We start from the raw sequence: 19,473 nt of genomic DNA on the forward strand, positions 1-19,473 counted from the left end.
TAAAAATATGCAAACTAAAAAACGAGAACATTTGTTTTTGCTTCAGAGAGAAGAAATGATGCTCATTTCAGTTCCACAAACAAAAATGTATTACACTGGTTTGTATTATTTACTTAGGCGTTTTTTTTATTAGAAAGGTAATGCGTTTGTGCAATTAACCCAACAAAATATATTAGCTTGGAAGCCGTGAGACATTTCAGTAAAATGAAATCAGCTAAATTGGCAAATCAAAGCTTATGGTTTCTTTTAAAAAAAACTCCATACGTTTAAGATTGAGAAAGAGAATTCAGTACTTTACCAAGGCTATCATTGCCTTATATTAGATGGTTTTACATATCATTCAAAACATAACTTCACAATAGAAACGTACATGGTTATCAATGAAATGAAGATAGTTTCTTAATAACATTTAGAGTAAATACGACATTTAGAATGCATTAAAGCTGTGGTTTGGCAACTGTAGCAAGAAATTAGTAATAGATAAGTCGTCTTGGATGATCTCTCTCACACTTTCCTTATCACCTGTAGGAATAAAAAAAAGATTTTATAGTTGAGCAAGTGTTGAGTTTTGTAATGCCGCAACTAGATAGCAAACGTTTTTGTGCACAGTTCCAAATTATAGGTATAGTTTCCCCCGTGACACATGATATATATATAATATGTACAACAAATAAGCAATTCTGGAATACTTTTACTGGTGTTTTTCAGATGGATTGGACTTTGAATTCCAGAATTGAGTAATGGATTATGAGAACTGAATGCTCAGACATTTAAGTATAACTTCACTGCAGTTGAAAGAAGCAGTGATGGGCAATGGGATGAAGGCGAAGCAGGTTGGGTTACATGCCTAGCCATTATAAGGCTGGAGTACTACTCAATGTGGAGCATGCACAAGGCATCAGGTTCAATTTCTGGCACCTACAATTAGAGCTGGACAAAATTTCTGGGGTTACTCGTAAGGTATCTATGTTGCATATTTTGCAGTGGAGTACTGCATTGAAGCAAATTCTTGAGATTTAATGCTATATGCTTTGATTGCCTTCACAAACAATAGTGATGATAGATAGATAGATAGATAGATAGATAGATGATAGATAGATAGATAGATAGATAGATAGATGATAGATAGATGATAGATAGATAGAATTGGATTAGATTAAGAGAGACAGATGAGAGAGATGATAGATGATAGATAGATAGATAGAGATAGATGATAGATAGATAGATAGATAGATAGATAGATAGATAGATAGATAGATAGATAGATAGATAGATGATAGATAGATTCATAAAAATGACACCTTTCCCAATTATAAGTTTGGTGTCAAATCTTGTGGACCACAAACATTTAATAGAATAACCAAAGAATATAATAGAATACCAAAAAGGACTTGATGCATACCAAGATCATCTATAAGGATTCTATTTCTGTTGGGGAAAAAAAAGTATTTTTAAATTTCTCATAGGAATGGTCAACATATAGATTAGCTTTCACTGTCTTAAATAAATGCTCCTTAGGTAAAACAACATCCTATCTTTATGTTCCACAATCCTTACTAAGAATCTCTCTCTGTTTTGAAAACTGAAACCACAGCTCCCTGTTTGAGATGGTAGGCAGGTGGGGGGGTGGGGGTGGGGTGCTGGGAGAGCTTCACCTGGATGCTATGGTCATAGCTGATGAGGTCCAGGAAGATCTTCCAAGCGATTAGCTTTCCCCAAGCCGGGATGCTCTGTGGCACAGTTAGGGTTTCTCATCCAAGCCATTTGGGAAGACACCTGGTTGGAGAAGGCCGGTTTGCATTTTGCATTTATGGAAAGATGCTATGGAAGTGCTATTAAGCAAATGCTTGGGTTGCATGCCCTAATAGTCTACAGCAGTGATGGCGAACCTATGGCACGCATGCCACAAGTGGCACGCGGAGCCATTTGTCAGGGCACGCGAGGCGCTGCCCTGTCAGCTGGCCAGCGCGCATGCGAGCGCTGGCCAGCTGAGTTCACCTTTTTAAAAGCTATTTTTCGCCTTCCCCAGGCTCCAGAGGCTTTATAGGAGCCTGGGGAGGGCGAAAAGAGCCCCCCCCGCTCCCCCGGAGGCTTCAGGGACCGTTCTTGAAGCCTTCGGAATGCTTAAAACCACCCTCCGAGCAAACCAGAAGTGACTTCCGGTTTGCTCGGAGGGTGGTTTTAAGCGCTCCGAAGGCTTCAGGGACCGTCCGAGGCTTCCCTGATGCCTTCGGAGCGCTTAAAACGACCCTCCGAGCAATCTGGAAGTCACTTCCGGTTTGCTCAGAGGGTGGTTTTAAGCGCTCTGAAGGCTTCAGGGACCGTCCGCTCTTTTCGCCCTCCCCAGGCTCCTATAAAGCCCCTGGAGCCTGTGGTGGGCGAAAAAAAACATGTAAAAATGGGGTGGGTCATGCGTTGTGCACGCATGCGCACTGGGGGGGGTGTCACGCGTTGCATTATGGGTGTGGCACGCCCACACTCGACCCCCCTGCACTCCCTCCACTTGTGGCACGCGAGCCAAAAAAGGTTCGCCATCGCTGGTCTACAGGTTTTAACCCTCTCCTGCCTGAGACTTCAGAAATTAAGCTGTGAGTGGTTTTATTATTACAATATTCAATAAGCGCCATAAGAACTAAAAGGATGCTTGCAAAATTGGGGCATTGCCCCCCATTTTCATTTCCCAGTCCTCCCTCCCTCCTTCCCCCAAAGAATGCCCCTCCTGATCTCAGAGCATTGGTAAGGAAAACCAAGCACCAATCATTGCTCCTAGGTCAAGAGTGTACACATTGCCATTAAGTCAGAACTAATACTAAAGTTCTCTGGCTTCATATTTTCAGAGGAATACGTTGCTAGCTTCTAACCCCACCCTATATTTTTAGTACAAGTTGTTGCACTAGAGTTGTTGCCTTCATTAGTTGTGGGTGCTCCATTACTGGAGGTTTTCAAAAAGACACTGCACAACCAGCGGGGCAACTTCCTCCAGAGGTTGTGAAAGTCTCCGACACTGGGAGTTTTAAAGAAGAGATTGGACGACCATTTGTCTGAAATGGTATAGCGTTTCCTGCCTGAGCAGGGGGCTGGACTAGAAGACCTCCAGGATCCCTTCCAAATCTAGTATTATTCTGTGTCTGGCCATGGTCTAGAAAAGTCTCAGCTGTTGGTACAAGGGCAAAATTACTGGCCTTCCAGACATCACTTTTCCTGCATACAAATGTCCACTGATTATGGTAATGCTGGGAAGATATCATTGTTCTGCTACCAGAACTATTTATTCATTCAGCCAGTGTTCAAGGTTACAACAGCACTGAAAAAGTGATTTATGACTGGTCCTTGCATGACCATCACAACATCCCCACAACCACGTGATTAAAATTTGGCTGCTTGGCAACTAGCATGTGGTTATGACGGCTGAAATATCCGGGTGGCATGTGATCACTATGTGAAGTTGGTTTCCAAGTACAGTCAATGAGCAAAGCTGAATCCAGATAAGAACCACGCAATTCACTTAACAACTGCAATATGTGCTTAACAGCAATGGTGAAAAACAAAAAAGTACTAAAATTGGGCAGAACTCGCTTAGCTTTCTTAGCAACTGACCCAACTGTGGGCATAAGTAGAGGACTACCTCTACCATAAAGCTGCATGGAAAGCACTTGCTTCAGTAGGGGAAGTAGGAGATGGGATGGAATGATTATTATATGGTCAGGAATCTGCATTTCTAGCACTGTTTAAGCTGGATGAGGACAGGAAAGTGAGTTTTATGTACATAAAACAACATAAACTACTTACCCCTAGGAGAGGTGGAAAGCCCTAGGAACAGAATAAATATTAGATTATTACAGCAAGTCTTTAATAGTAAGCTAAGTAATATGGTTGATCTGCATTCCACTCCCTTACAAAACTGACAAATATGCACTACTGGGAGTGTCAGTTCTCAACAGCTGTGCACCCTGCATTTTCCTCTTGTGAAAGTCTCTTCTAATTAAATACTTTCCTCATCATACCACTGACTAGTCCTCCACCTGTTTCATAGTACTACCGTAAATACTAAGGAAGGAATCAGGGTGCTATACCATGTTTGAACCATCTGGAGGTCCTGAGGACACTCAAAATAATTTTTAAAAAGGCCAATTAGCTCTCCCAAAACTGTAGGTATGTTTAGGAGAGAAGGAAATGATGTCAAGGACACTATGTGAAAAATAGCCATGTGGTCTAGAAAGGATTACCATTAATTTGGAACTGAGGCTCTGTAGTGTTTTGGACCAAATGTCTTTTCGGCTGGAGATGGGCCCAAAAACCTATGCGGAAGAATTTGCACTTGAGAAATTTAGTCGTCTCATGTTTTTTTAAAAAAATTCGCCTTCCTTTCTCCATATCTTTGTTGGATATCCTTCATTCCTAACTACAAAGTCGGTCCTACCCATTGGACCATTGGATAATATGACATTGTCTGAGTAGAATCTTGGATTTTAGTAACCTGAATATGCTGGAATGCAGATCTTACCGCCATTCCGGGAAATCCAGGGTAAAACTAAAAAGAGACAGAAGGACAAAGGAAGATAAGAAACACAAAATCAGTATAGTACTTTGAATTCCCATAACAGGGTTTAATTAATCCTCTGAAGCAGGGATGAAATGCTCTGAAGTCTGCTACTGGTCTGATTCAGTGGCCTGCAGGTGCTAGGAAGCTAGAACAGCGGGGGGGGGGGGGGGACGGGACGACAGTTGTGCCACACAATTTAGAAAGCAGGATTTTCTGCTTTCTAGAGAATATAAATCCCACAGCACCGGTGATTATCGCACAGCTAATTGTCGCAACTTTTTTTTTACGTTTTAAGCATTTTTAAACTACTGGTTCAGGTGAACCAACACGAACTGGTAGCATTTTACCCCTGGTCCGAAGCCCCTTTCCTGTGTAAAGGCTGGGCCCTTTGTTCAGTGCTGCTGTAACATTTAGGACGATACAAATGGTGTAAATTGAGGATTAGCTGTAAATTGTTGCCTAACCTCAAGTCTGAGAAACTCCAAGCAAGGGTGTCTGTTAAGTCTTAGAAAAAGTGGTGTAAAGAAATGCCACATTAAAAGGTCGGAGAGTGTCTAGACAGAAGGGCAGTCAACAAAAGTGGCTTCACTCTCCTGTTGAGCTCTCTTGTGCACACATAGGACAAGCTACGCACTCAAAACGGCTTGGTTGAAAAGCTTCCACAAAGCCCAAATTTGGGAGCCTTGATATAGCCCAGCCTACCTAACTACATTGTAGAAGGAAGACACGTCCCATCACTACACATGAAAGTTGCTTTGGCCTGTCAGGGTAGACCAGTGGTGGGTTCCGGATCCTGTTGCAACTGGTACGGTGCAACGGGTCTGGCAGCCACCACATGAATGCGCGCAGTGCACACATGCATCCTCACCTCCTGTGACACTCTGCGACATCTCCGCGATGCTCCAGCTGCTCAACGGAGCGTCGCGTTGGTGCGCGGAAGTGCCAAAGAGCTCAAATACAGGTAAGGACGATGGATGGGCAGGTGGGCCCTCTGGAGCACCGGAATGGTACCCGGTGCTCCCGGCAGGCACCAGTACACCTGTACCGGGGTGTACTGCCTACAACCCACCACTGGGGTAGACAAACTATAAATATAATACAACAATAATAACAGCACAACAGTGGTGAAATTTAATTCCCCCCCCCCGGTTCTGTGGGTGTGGCTTTGGGGGGAGGGTCATGTGACTGGGTGGGCATGGCCAACTTTTTTTTCACTTTTTCAAGCATTTTTTTCCTGCTGGTTCTGGCGAATAGGCAGGAAAAAATTGCTTTAAAAAGTGGGGAAAGAAAACTTCCGACAATTGCGCGGCTCACAGCTGAGTCACACAACCCTTGGAAGCTTTTTTTTTTTTTACTGCCGGTTCACAGAACCAAGGACAATCCTCCCTACTGGTTCAGCCGAACCGGGCCGAACTGGGAGGATTTCACCCCTGCTGTCAGGCCTGCAGCCAGTTCCTTTTAGGATCTTTGGCCTGCCACACTCTCTATTATTGGGCTGTTTCATTAGTGGGGAATTGGGAGGGGGAATAGTAAGGAGTAGAATGTCTTGTCGTCAAAATTAAAAAAAAATCCTTTCTAGAAGCACAAAGTCATCCTTTGTCTTTGCACCTCTGCACCTGACCGGAACTGGATGGGTGGAACTGCCAACTTGGCAATGGAAGATTGGACCATGTGATGGACTTGTGGGTGTGGGGGCAAGATCTTGAACTTTCAACTGGGTGGAAAACTCAGGAAGCTTTCAGATTCAGGATTTCCCAAAGGTGCCAACATGGCTCTCTTAATAAATTGGAACTTTGAGGCATACTTTGCCTTGGGCTCTGATTTAATTTTGGATGATATTTGGAATGCTGACACCTGTAGCACAAACTAGTCACTGCTTTGAATGGCAATGCAAGGGTCTTGAAATATATGAGAGAGTTTCAGACAAGCTTAGATGGTACAGCAAATGCCCCTGGATTCACCCTATATGACTGGATCTCTACCACAAAAGAATCTATGAAGACACTTTGGCATATGGGCCAAGAGATAATATGAGGCTGCTCCCCCCACCTCCCCAAATAGCTGGTCCTCAGCTGCCTGAGCAATCTAGCAACACACACACACACACACACACACACACACACACACACACACAAAGAGTAGTGTTTTGACAATTACAATAGAAGTCACACTGTTCTTAAAAAGACGACCAGACTTCAGGACCCCCAGTAAAATGGCCTTCAGAACTTAACGATTGAAAAATGACTGAATGAAGAGCATCGGTCTTACCTGAGCAGGTGCTGGAACCTAGAGGAGAGCAGGGGAAAAAAAGGGGGGGGGGGAAATTCCATATCACATGAAATAGGACCACGCACAAACATTCACATTCAGAATAACAGAATTGGAAGGGACCTTGGAGGTCTTCTAGTCCAACCCCTGCTCAAGCAGGAGACCTTATATCATTCCAGGCAAATATACCCTTTTACCCTGTTAAAATATACCTTTTCACCCTATACAGTACTATTTCAGACAAATATAATCACCTCCCATATACATATTGCTGAGATGCCGTGTGAATTTTGTGGGGTTTAATTGTCTTTGCAGAAACTTGGCATCTCTAATCTTATGGAAGAAATACTTTTCAATTTATCCTGAGTTGCCTCTTCAAATTTAAATTCTTACTATGTTACTGAACTTATTAAAATGAATGGGTGTTGTTTTTGTTGTCAGGCCAAGTTTCAGCTTGGGAAAGTGTAAATAACAAGGAAACCACCTCTTCACCTGTGCAGGTATACAATCTTGTCAAGACTATGGTCTCATTATATTTGTACTTCACTTAGCCCTGGTAATTTGCTTTAGCTAAGATGGATCTTACCCTCCGCTCTGTGCCCCTTTTTGGAAAATCTGTCTTGTGAGATGATAATTGTTATTTATTTCTTTAAGAAAATGTATATGGACACCCAATTTACTTCTCAGTGACTCCAGGGAACTTACAAGGATAAAAACCCAATGTAAGATTGTTGGAGGCAATATGCCAGGGGTGTCCAAACTTGGCAACTTTAAGACTTGTGGACTTCAACTCCCAGAATTCCCCAGCCAGCTCTGCTGGCTGGGGAATTCTGGGAGTTGAAGTCCACAAGTCTTAAAGTTGCCAAGTTTGGACACCCCTGCAATATGCTGACATTGTAAACTGCTCATAGAGTGTCTGAGTGGTTGTGTCTATGGAGATTCTCAGTCATCCAGGCCATGGTTGTCCTAAAGGTGCTTTTTTCCACATGCAACTGGACTTTCTGGTTTTTCTTTGAAGACATTTCGCTTCTCATCCAAGAAGCTTCTTCATCTCTGGGGAATTGATGGATTTATATTCCTTGCAGACAGCTGGTCATTTGCATCCTTTTAGAGAGTCATTGAGGCCATTGACAGGTTCACCTGCATTCTTAGGGTCAGCTGATTAGTGCAAATGAGTTTGGAGCCTTCTTGGCTGCAGGATGTTTTCTGCCCTATGTCCCTTCACTGCGGAAGACAGGCGCAAGGCTATTGGGGATGAGTCTGTGAGTCTGGGGAGGAGTCAGATTACAGGAACCATTTGCGCTTCAGTTTGAGATGCAGACAACCCAGACTCATCCTTCCATTCCCTACCATCCAATCAGAGCTGAAGAAGCGTCTTAGATGAGCAGTGAAACGTCTTCAAGGAAAAAACAAGAAAATTCAATTGCCTCCTTAAAAACCCCCTTTGCGTCTAAGTGCTATTGCTATGAAAACCAGGGACGTGCGGTCAGGGGAGGCAGGGGAGGCAGAGCCTCACCTCTCTTCATGAAATAATAGTATATAATATTATATACTATATATGTATATGTATATGTATATGTATATGTATATGTATGTATGTATGTGTGTGTGTGTGTATACATACATACATACATACATACATACATACATACATACATACATACATACATACATACATACATATATATATATATATATATATATATATATATATATATTCGTAGATTTTCACGGGTGTAGGTATGCTGGTTTTGTTGTATTCGGGTCTTTTCCCATGTAAGGTTGAGATTGTCTTTGCAACGTTTCGGCAGGATCTCACCTGCCATCTTCAAGCAATGTGGGCTTAAAAATGTGGGCTTTTTTAAGCCCACATTGCTTGAAGATGGCAGGTGAGATCCTGCCGAAACGTTGCAAAGACAATCTCAACCTTACACGGGAAAAGACCCGAATACAACAAAACCAGCATATATATATATATATATATATATATATATATATATATATATATATATATATATATATATATATATATATATATATATATATATATATATATATATATATATATATATATATATATATATATATATATATATATATATATATATATATATGTTTTCTGAGGTTTTCGCGGGTGTTTGTATGTATGTCTTTGGTTGTTCGGGTTTTCCCCCGCGTAGAATTGGAAGTATCTTCACTGGCTTGGTGCTTCCAGCTGAGATCTCACATTGCTCCTGGAAGCACCAAGCCAGAAGCGCCAACAACATTTCTGCCTTCGCAGCTTGCGGGCGCGGACAGACGGAGGTAGCCAGAGCGACGCCGAGGCGGTCCGGGCAGACAAAAGAGCGAGCGAGGGAGTGATGGAGGATCAGGCTGCCTGATCCTCGGTCGCTTGCCCGCTGGACTGCCTCGGCGCCACTCTGGCTACCTCCGTCCGTCCGCACCCGCGAGCTGCGGAGGCAGAAATGTTGTCGGCGCTCCCAGATGATGGGGAATGGGATCATGTGTGCTGGAGGCTGAGGCAGCCTCAGCCTCCAGCACACGTGGTCCCATTCCCCGCCTTCCTGATGACGTCACCAGCCTCACCAGCCACTGATGAAAACAATAAAAAGCAATACCCCACACCCCTCTGGTGATAACAGTCAAATGAGCCATTTGATGGGATCCATCACTCCATCCCACTCCAGGGTTCCCCAGCCCCATTGGCAAACCAGGTCTTCAGAACCTTGAGCAACAGTGTCAAAGTGGGGCCAATCTTATCTCTGCAGGGATGATGTTCCAAGCAGGGAGCCACCACGGAGAAGGCCCTTCTTCTTGGTCCTGCTAGATGAATCTCCTTAGGAGAGGGGGGCCCCGTAGCATTCCCTGCCTCCCCGCTCTGGTGGGTCGGGTAGTTGTTTGACAGGGGAAAAGGCAGTCCTTCAAATAACCTGATCCAAGGCCATGTAGGGCTGTGAAGGTGACAACCAGCACCTTGAGTTGGACCCGGAAGCAAATCTCTATAGAGATAGAGAAGGCTCTGTATGAGTTTAGACATATGCAATACTAAGTGCTTAATTAGAAGGATTAAATCCTTCCCTCTATGGTCATGAGTTATGTGGAATTTTTCCCCCTTTGTATTTTATATTAACTAATTTAATTTTTTTGATATGAGTTATGTGGAAATTATTCCAATGAAAATTCAACCCGAAGAGGGAAGAGTTAACTATTTTCTGCCCATCTTCACCCTGGTTTTGGTGAATTATTTTCTCTATTCAAGGAGCCTGGGAACTTCCATTGTACAATGTGGAAGGGTTTATGGCCCCTGCTTTTTCAGCTTGGTCTCCTCTTGAATTGTTGAGACAGCAGTGTTGTACTTTTGACACACTGGAGAAGATGTAAAACAGGGAAGTAAAACGAATTGTGGAATGGGTGTCCAATCTTGGCATCTTTAAGACCTGTGGACTTCAACTCCCAGAATTCCTCTGCCAGGATGGCTGGTTAGAGTTGAAGTTCACAGGTCTTAAAGTTACCAAGGTTGGAGACCCAGGTCTACAGCATACTCAAGCTTGTTTAAGGAAAAGACTTGACTGTACTGCAAATCTACTCAGGTTTTTGTAGCAGATTGTTATAAGTTTGCAAGGCAGAAATGCTTAACTTTTCTACCCTGCCAGCCTAGACAGAAACAATGCAAAATGAATAATGAGAAATGGTCTTACTAGGTATTGAGCTATCGGCATTCCAGCTGCATTTATCTAAAGAAAACAGATACACCCCAGTCAGTTCAGTATGCCTCCTACTGCTATGCCCCTCTGATTTAAGCCATGCTACCCTTTTGTTCTGAATGCTACATTTTTTTTTTGCATATATGAATTGTGCCACGCGGGGTGGGCAAAGAGATAGGAAATGGCATTGTCTTTCTAGATCCTTTGAGGAGCAATTCCATAAAATTTAACAATAATTATCATGTTTAACCCGTCAATTGTTGAAAGTCGTGTGATTTGGGTGGCACAGTTTTGAACCTGGTGAAAGATTCTCATCTGATCCTTTCTCCCTCCCACCCCCACCCCCACAATGCATTATCTCATACCGCAGTTGGGTCAAGAGGAACTGGTATAGGAACCTGTAAGATCAAATGAATATAGAAATCAGTCATATAAGACACAAGAGCATACAATAGAACTTAGAAGCCATTGACTTACAAATAATTCCTTTACTGACCATTGCAACGGCACTGAAAAAAGCTACTGATGTCCATTTTTCACACTTATGACCGTTGCTGCATCCCCCATCGTCACATTATTTACATTCGGATGCTTGAGAACGGGCTCAAATTTATGACTGTTGCAATGCCCCGAAGTCGTGTGGCCCCCTCTTTTGTAACCTTCTGACAATTAGAAGGTCAATGGGGAACCAGCTTCACTTAACAACCGTGTTGCTAATTTAAGAACTACAGTGATTCACTTAACAAATGTGGTAAAAAAGTGGTAAAACTCACTTAACAAATTTCTCACTTAGCAACAGAAATTTTGGGCTCAATTGTAGTCTTAAGTCAAGGACTAGCTGTATTTTTCTTCATACACAACAACGTTCATTGGTCAACTATTCTATTTAATTGGCCATCAATGCTGTCTCTGCCCACCAGAGTAATGGTAGTTGAATACATGCTGTCAGATAAGATGCTTACAAATTCCCCAAAAAACACTGCTTAGCAAAATGCTGAGCAATTTCTCCATCTCTCTCCTCCATCCTCCTTCGCAGTACAGATGGAATCTGATTTGGAAACATTATCACGAACCTGATCAGCGTCTGTTCCTTGATATTACAATGCCATCTAGCGATAGCAATGAAGTACAAATCTTAGCATACTCATGGAGTGGACCTCAGATCCCAAATTGTGGGCCATTGGTCAGTGGACACCTGCTTTTCTGTAATTAGACCTTCTGAATCATCTGTCCCTGGACAGGAACCTTTCCTTATGAATATGGTCAAAGCGTCTGGATTGGCAGCTCTTAGCTGAAAAGGCCTACAAAAGAAGCAGGCTCTCAAATGCAATGGGGAAGGCTAAATTAGAAAACATGGCAGGCTCTATTTGCATGGTGGTCTGAAGAATCCCGCCCTTGATCTGCTAAGATCATCACAGAACATCCTGCTGTCACTAGTAGCCTTTGTCATCTGTAATGCGTGAAACATCTTTGAGCATGGAAGTAGATTCTTCTGTTTTGTTAAGTACAACTTATGTCATTGCAATGGAAAGATGGTGATGGTGTTACCGGTATTTGTATAGGAGGTATGTTCATCCCTATAGGCACATCTGCTTGCTGCTGTCGAGGGAGTTGGAAGCGAGTCATGCGCTGTGGAAATATAACAGCACCATTTTCATCCTTCTCAATGTGTTAGGGATGCTACAGGATTCTAGAGCAGTCTTCTTAACCTTGGCAACTTGAAGATGTATGAACTTCAACTCCCAGAATTCTCCAGACAGAAAAGAATGGGTGGCTCAGGAATTCTGGGAGTTGAAGTCCACAAGTCATAAAGGGGCCATCGTTCCCCACCTCTGCTCTACATCTTTGCCATCTCTTCTCCTGAAATCTAAGACTGGTCCCTGAGATAATTTCACTGTTCTGTTGGTACTTTTTTTAAAAAAAAGGAAGGAAGGAAGGAAGGAAGGAAGAGAAAGAAAGAAAGAAAGAAAGAAAGAAAGAAAGAAAGAAAGAAAGAAAGAAAGAAAAAGAAAGACTTTTCTCTGTTTGAAAGAGAAAAAGCTGTATGCCCTGTGCTAATGTTCTATTAGATAGGATAAAAATACATTTATGTTATCCTAAAAATCCTTTCAGATTTATTCAGAGAATAAGCTATAAGACATTATCTTCAAATTTGATGGCCACTAGATGGTGTTTTCTCTCTGCATGTCCTATTTCATAGTCCCAACTGAGGAGTCATTACAGGGTATATGTTCATCTAACCCCAATGCATTAGCTGTTAGGAAATTATAGTAAAGAAATAATTTACCAGTTCACTGGATGCACTTGCTGATCTCTGTGAAAAGAGTAAAATAGAGTTAGAACTTAGCTTTTGGGAAACAGTGCTAGATTAGACACTAGAACATGGTGGCGCAGTGGTTAGAATGCAGTACTGCAGGCTACTTCTGCTGACTGCCAGCTGCCTGCAGTTTGGTAGTTCGATTCTCACCAGCTCAAGGTTGATTGAGATTTCCATCCTTTCAAGGTCGATAAAATGAGGACCCAGATTGTTGGGTGCAATATGCTCACTCTGTACATCACTTAGAGAGGGCTATAAAGCACTGTGAAGCAGTATATAAGACTAAGTGCTATTACTATTCCTTTCATATTGCGAGAAAAGGTCTTTGAGAACTATTCTTCAAGAATTTCTCCCTATCAGGTTTCCCAATTTTCTTCATTTCTTTTTCCTTTTTTCAACCCATAATCCAGTTAGAGGTGAACAACACACAACATGGGTGTCCAATCTTTTGGCTTCCCTAAGCTGCATTGAGTGAAGGGGTCACTCTTGGACTATATATAAAATACATAATATGTAACAAACTTCCCTTTTTATTATATTTTTATATGTTCTTGTGGGGCCACAATACCAGCTGTTCAGGGATTGGACATGCCTGATGTAAAAAACCCGGGAGTATTGTGAAACTTATTCTCACACACATTGGTGACAAAATAGGAATTGGTCAGGGAAGGGAAATTTACCTCAACACGTCTTCTGACACCATGATGTTCTGTTTCCGGTTTCTTTGTGACTCTTGTTGGGTGTCTTTCCTTCATGGATTAAAAAAAATGTAAGTAGAGAACCAGAATAATGGAAAATAGAATGGTCTCCCTTCCCTGTTTTCAAGAATATGGATTAAATCCATTCTATGTTCACAAAAGAAAAAAAAAACATCTACCACTACCACTACCTATTGGTATGCTATTTGTAAGATGAAGAAAAGGATAGTTTTTTCCCCTTCTTTTTTCATTTTCCTTTTTGGACCAATGCTTCATCCAATGTACGAAGGGATTCATAAATCTTGTGGAGTTGATCTCATTTTGGGGAGGATAACTAGATCATTCAAGCACAATGTGTCAACTCGATCTCTCATATTTGGAGGGGAAATTAATGCAACGTTGTTCCCTATTCAGGATCTGCCTTTGTCTTTCCAGTGGTTCTCCAAAACTTTCCTTCAATAAGAAGAGCCATTAAAGGCCTACAACTGCAGCTTAGTATCATTCATCAAATGTCACCATCAATGTCCACTAAGGGAAGAGCACCATACGACATCATTATGCTCTTGACATCCAAGTAAGCATGGAGTAGTCATTGATATCCCACACTCTTTGTAGTTTTTTCCATGATTTCTGATTGCAACCTCAAAGACTTTTCAGGCTCTAAGAAATACTGATATATTTTTTTGCAGATGTATCTCATTCTGTACAATGGATATAACATAATTGCGGAGGTGAGGAAGGATAAGATACAATCCTCATACCCAACAATTCATTCCTCTCCTTATTTTAATGCAGTATCCGTTTCTGTTTCCTATTGAGAGCAACTAGCTAGAGATTCTACCAGAATGTAGTCCTAAACTTTTTCATGAGAGACAAATGGGGAATGAGGCATTTGAATATTTATCTCTGCAAAGGCAATTCAGTGTTATTATTGAGAAATAATAATTATTATGGGGGAAAGTGTTTCAAGGAGACTTATCCTAAATTAACTCACCATAACTTGTAGCCTAACTGTCCAAACTAAATCTTCAGAGTAACTCAACATACCATATCCAATCTATTTGTCCAGCCCCCATACCTGATAGGCACTGCAGGCTACTTCTGCTGACTGCCAGCTGCCTGCAGTTTGGTAGTTCGATTCTCACCAGCTCAAGGTTGATGGAGATTTCCATCCTTTCAAGGTTGATAAAATGAGGACCCAGATTGTTGGGTGCAATATGCTCACTCTGTACATTAGTTAGAGAGGGCTATAAAGCACCGTGAAGTAGTATATAAGACTAAGTGCTATTACTGTTGCTTTCATATTGCGAGAAAAGTTCTTTGAGAACTATTCTTCAAGAATTTCTCCCTATCAGGTTTCCCAATTTTCTTCATTTCTTTTTCCTTTTTTCAACCCATAATCCAGTTAGAGGTAAACAACACACAACATGGGTGTCCAATCTTTTGGCTTCCTTAAGCTGCATTGAGTGAAGGGGTCACAATACATAATATATAACAAACTTCCCTTTTTAATATATTTTTTATATTTTCTTCTGGGGGCCACAATACCAGCTGCTCAGGGATTGGACATGCCTGATGTAAAAAACCCGGGAGTATTGTGAAACTTATTCTCGCACACATTGGCGACAAAATAGGAATTGGTCAGGGAAGGGAGATTTACCTCAACACGTCTTCTGACACCATGATGTTCTGTTTCCGGTTTCTTTGTGACTCTCGTTGGGTGTCTTTCCTTCATGGATTAAAAAAAATGTAAGTAGAGAACCAGAATGATGGAAAATAGAATGGTCTCCCTTCCCTGTTTTCAAGAATATGGATTAAATCCATTCTATGTTCACAAAAGAAAAGAAAAAAATCTACCACTACCACTACCACTACCACTACCTATTGGTATGCTATTTGTAAGATGAAGAAAAGGATAGTTTTTTTCCCTTCTTTTTTCATTTTCCTTTTTGGACCAATGCTTCATCCAATGTATGAAGGGATTTGTTAGATACTTGTTCTAACTACAGTGGTTTCCACCAAGGTCCTCTGTTCTGGCGGGAACAGAGGTTTAATCCTATTGGTCGAACGGTCTGACAGCTCCCTATAAAAGGGCTGCTGTCAGACTCAACCTTCGCTGGATTGTTCTCACTTGTTGTAATTAATAAAGAGCTGTTGTTACCGTTAAGACTTTGTGTGCCTATCCATTACCCAATCTAACAGGATTCATAAATCTTGTGGGGTTGATCTCAATTTGGGGAGGATAACTAGATCATTCAAGCACAATGTGTCTACTCAATCTCTCATATTTGGAGGGGAAAGTCATGCAATGTTGTTCCCTATTCAGGATCTGCCTTTGTCTTTCCATTGATTCTCCAAAACTGTCCTTCAATAAGAAAAGCCATTAAAGGCCTACAACTGCAGCTTAGTATCATTCATCAAATGTCACCATCAATGTTCACTAAGGGAAGAGCACCATACGACATCATTATGCTCTTGACATCCAAGTAAGCATGGAGTAGTCATTGATATCCCACACTCTTTGCAGTTTTTTCCATGATTTCTGATTACAATCTCAAAGACTTTTCAGGCTCTAAGAAATACTGATATATATTTTTTGCAGATGTATCTCATTCTGTACAATGGATATAACATAATTGTGGAGGTGAGGAAGGATAAGATGCAATCCTCATACCCAACGATTTCCTTTCTCTCCTTATTTTAATGCAGTATCCGTTTCTGTTTCCCATTGAGAGCAATTAGCTAGAGATCCTACCAGAATGTAGTCCTAAACTTTTTCATGAGAGACAAATGGGGAATGAGGCATTTGAATATTTATCTCTGCAAAGGCAATTCAGTGTTATTATTGAGAAATAATATTTATTATGGGGGAAAGTGTTTCAAGGAGACTTATCCTAAATTAACTCACCATAACTTGTAGCCTAACTGCCCAAATTAAATCTTCAGAGTAACTCAACATGCCATATGCAAACTATTTGTCCAGCCCCCATTCCTGATCCTTCATTAGAAGAGTAGCCTTTAGGATCAGCAGTCAGAGTTCACAGATACTCATACTTTACAAAATAACATGAGTTGGAAGGGATCTTGGATGTCTTCTAGCTCATGCAGGAGACCCACAGAACTTCGGACAAGTGGTTGTCCAATTTCTTCTTTAAAACACACTAACCCACAACTTCTGAAGGCAAGATGTTCCACTGATTAACTGTTCTAAAGTTCAGGAAATTTCCCCTTATTTCTATTTATCTATTTTATTTATTTATTTTATTTATTTATTTATTTATTTATTTATTTATTTTTTATTTATTTTTTTTATTTATTTATTTATTATTTGTCAACAAATACAGGGAAACAAATATGAAAACACATGAAAAAATGGCACAAATAAATGGATAAAAATAAGCAAAACATAGCCATAAACACATAAAATGAGTACATATAAATGGGGACAGCAGGACAGGGATGGTAGGCAAGCAGTTGCGCTTATACATGCCCCCCTTAGGCACCTCTTAAGCAATGTGTAAGGTCCACGGTAGACAGCTTAAGGTAAAAGGTATGGGGGTTAGAGGAACTAACAACAGGATCAGGTAGGGTGTTCAACACATTTACAATACAATACAATAGCAGAGTTGGAAGGGACCTTGGAGGTCTTCTAGTCCAACCCCCTGTCTAGGCAGGAAACCCTATACCGTTTCAGACATATGGCTATCCAACATCTTCTTAAAGACTTCCAGTGTTGGGGCATTCACAACTTCTGGAGGCAAGCTGTTCCCCTGATTAATTGTTCTAACTGACAGGAAGTTTCTCCTCAGTTCTAAGTTGCTTCTCTCCTTGATTAGTTTCCACCCATTGCTTCTTGTCCTACCCTCAGGTGCCTTGAGGGTATTTACTACTCTTGTTCTACCCTCAGGTGTAGAGGGTATTTACTACTCTATTGCTGAAATCGGTTTTCCTGCAATCAAGATTAGAACGGATTACATTTAGCTTGTATCTATTTGATAGCCCCTGTGTTGAAGTAAAAGTAGCCATTAACAGGTAGGACATTATGGCAGATTATCTTGTGCACTAAACTCAGGTGGGAATGATCCTATATTAGTTCTGTCCTTGATTAGTCTCCATCCATTGCTTCTAGTTCTGCCTTCAGGTGTTCTGGAAATTAGGTTGACCTAAGGGAATATCCTGGTTTTCAAGGCTCTATCTTTACCCCAGGTTAAATCCTTGTAATTAGTTGGATTTTGGCTTTTTTGGTCTTGCCATCTATGTCAGGTTTGTCAGTTGTGAGGGGAGCATAATTCTTCCATCTAGCCTCCAGTTTTACGGGATTCCATCCATTTATATAGATGCTGTTTAAAAACATTGATGACTAGATTAGGGCATTCATATATTTTGAACACCAAGTGAGGATACAGAGCGCTCATTATATACAGAATCAGGGAAAACCTACCAATGTTGGTTTACTTCAGGGGTGTCCAAATTTGGGAACTTGTAAGACTTGGTGGACTTCAACTCCCAGAATTCCCCAGCCAGGGAATTCTGGGAGTTGAAGTCCACAAGTCATAAAGTTCCCAAGTTTGGACACCCCTGAGTTACTTTCACATGTACAGTAGATAAAGTGTACATCTAAACATGTTCAGAGTTTTTTTCTCACATGAAGTAATACATAACACAATTATGGTTTTTATTTTTTAACTTGGTGGAAAGTGAACTGGGTCAAGAAGCCCAAATTGCTGTGATAACCTCCGTTGCATTTTCCAGCGGATAAAAATAATAATAACCATAATTTTTTTAATCATACAGAGACAATCACAATATCAAGCTGTTCTTGTGCCACCTTCCTTAACCTGGTTTCTACCAGGCATCTTGGGAATACAATTCCCACCAACAGGACCAAGAGAAATCTTGGCATTGTAGGGTAAGTATAGGTAGTCCTTAACTTACAACCCTTCATTTAGTGATTGTTCAAAGTTACAGCGGCACTGGAAAAAAGTGACATGACCGTTTTTTACACTTTCGATTGTTGTAGCATCCCATGGTCATGTGATCAAACTTCGGACGGTTGGCAACTGACTCATATTTATGACTGTTGCAGGGTCACGGGGTCATCTGATCCCCTTTTGTGACCTTCTGACAAGTAAAGTCAATGGGGAAGCCAGATTCACTTAACAGCCAGGTTGCTAACTTAGCAATTGCATTGATTCATGCCACAGCTGTGGCAAGCAAAGTCGTAAAATGGAGCAAAACTCATTTAACATTCACTTAGCAGCAGGAATTTGGAGCTCAGTTGTGGTCACACATTGAGGACTACCTTATTTTGCAAAGGCGCCATGCTGAAAAAGTCTTCACTAACGAAACAATGCCCATAGGAACAACTTAAATGGGAAATCCCAAAGTTGTAGGTTAGAGCAAGAAGTTGAAGAAACAACCTAAAAGACAATGACAAGCTACTTCAACTTAAAGCTACCCAATTTATTCTTGGAATCGCCAGGAGCTCAGATCAGCTTAAGGTAGTCTTCACTTTAATTCTTACTTACCCGGACAGGGACTGTGAGTACCACATTCAGAAGGCAGGCAACAAGAATCAACAGTTTCATGTTGGTAGGGAAACTGAAATGATATAACAGAACAATTCAAGTTACTCTTTACTTTTGGTTGCTCCCAAAGTTTGCCACTTCTTTTCTTCATTGGTACTAATGTATTAATTGATTTGTTTTCTTTTCCATATCCTCTGAATCAGTTCTTTGTTGTAGTTCTTAGTAGTAGAAATACCATTCATATCTGATTTTTGGGGGTACATTTTATGAAATACCAAACAGTAAAAGTGATTGCTGTAAAACTCAGTTTTAGATATAGCTAATATTAGAAATACTACTATTGCTATCTGATTTTTTTTTTACATTCTATGCATTATCAAACAGTCATAGAAGCATCCTCTGCTACCTCCAACAA

The 19,473-nt window shown here is 41.1% G+C and overlaps 1 protein-coding gene across 1 annotated transcript; it reads right to left on the reverse strand.

Moving 5' to 3' along the window:
* Positions 1–126: 126 nt before the first annotated feature.
* Positions 127–19,126, reverse strand: LOC309395589 (uncharacterized protein). The gene is made up of 12 exons (XM_081959982.1): positions 19,059–19,126; positions 15,191–15,259; positions 13,513–13,581; positions 12,803–12,829; positions 12,064–12,144; positions 10,881–10,913; positions 10,510–10,545; positions 6,812–6,829; positions 4,478–4,531; positions 3,790–3,810; positions 1,403–1,428; positions 127–522 (listed from the first exon to the last, which is right to left on the reverse strand). Exons 1-11 carry the CDS (start codon positions 19,116–19,118, stop codon positions 1,423–1,425), a joined length of 474 nt encoding a protein of 157 aa, XP_081816108.1. The 5' UTR covers positions 19,119–19,126; the 3' UTR covers positions 127–522; positions 1,403–1,422.
* Between the last annotated feature and the right edge of the window lie 347 nt (positions 19,127–19,473).

Source organism: Natrix helvetica (assembly GCF_964273705.1).
Source record: "Natrix helvetica genome assembly, chromosome: 7".
In the NCBI taxonomy this organism is placed as follows: Eukaryota; Metazoa; Chordata; class Lepidosauria; order Squamata; family Natricidae; genus Natrix; species Natrix helvetica.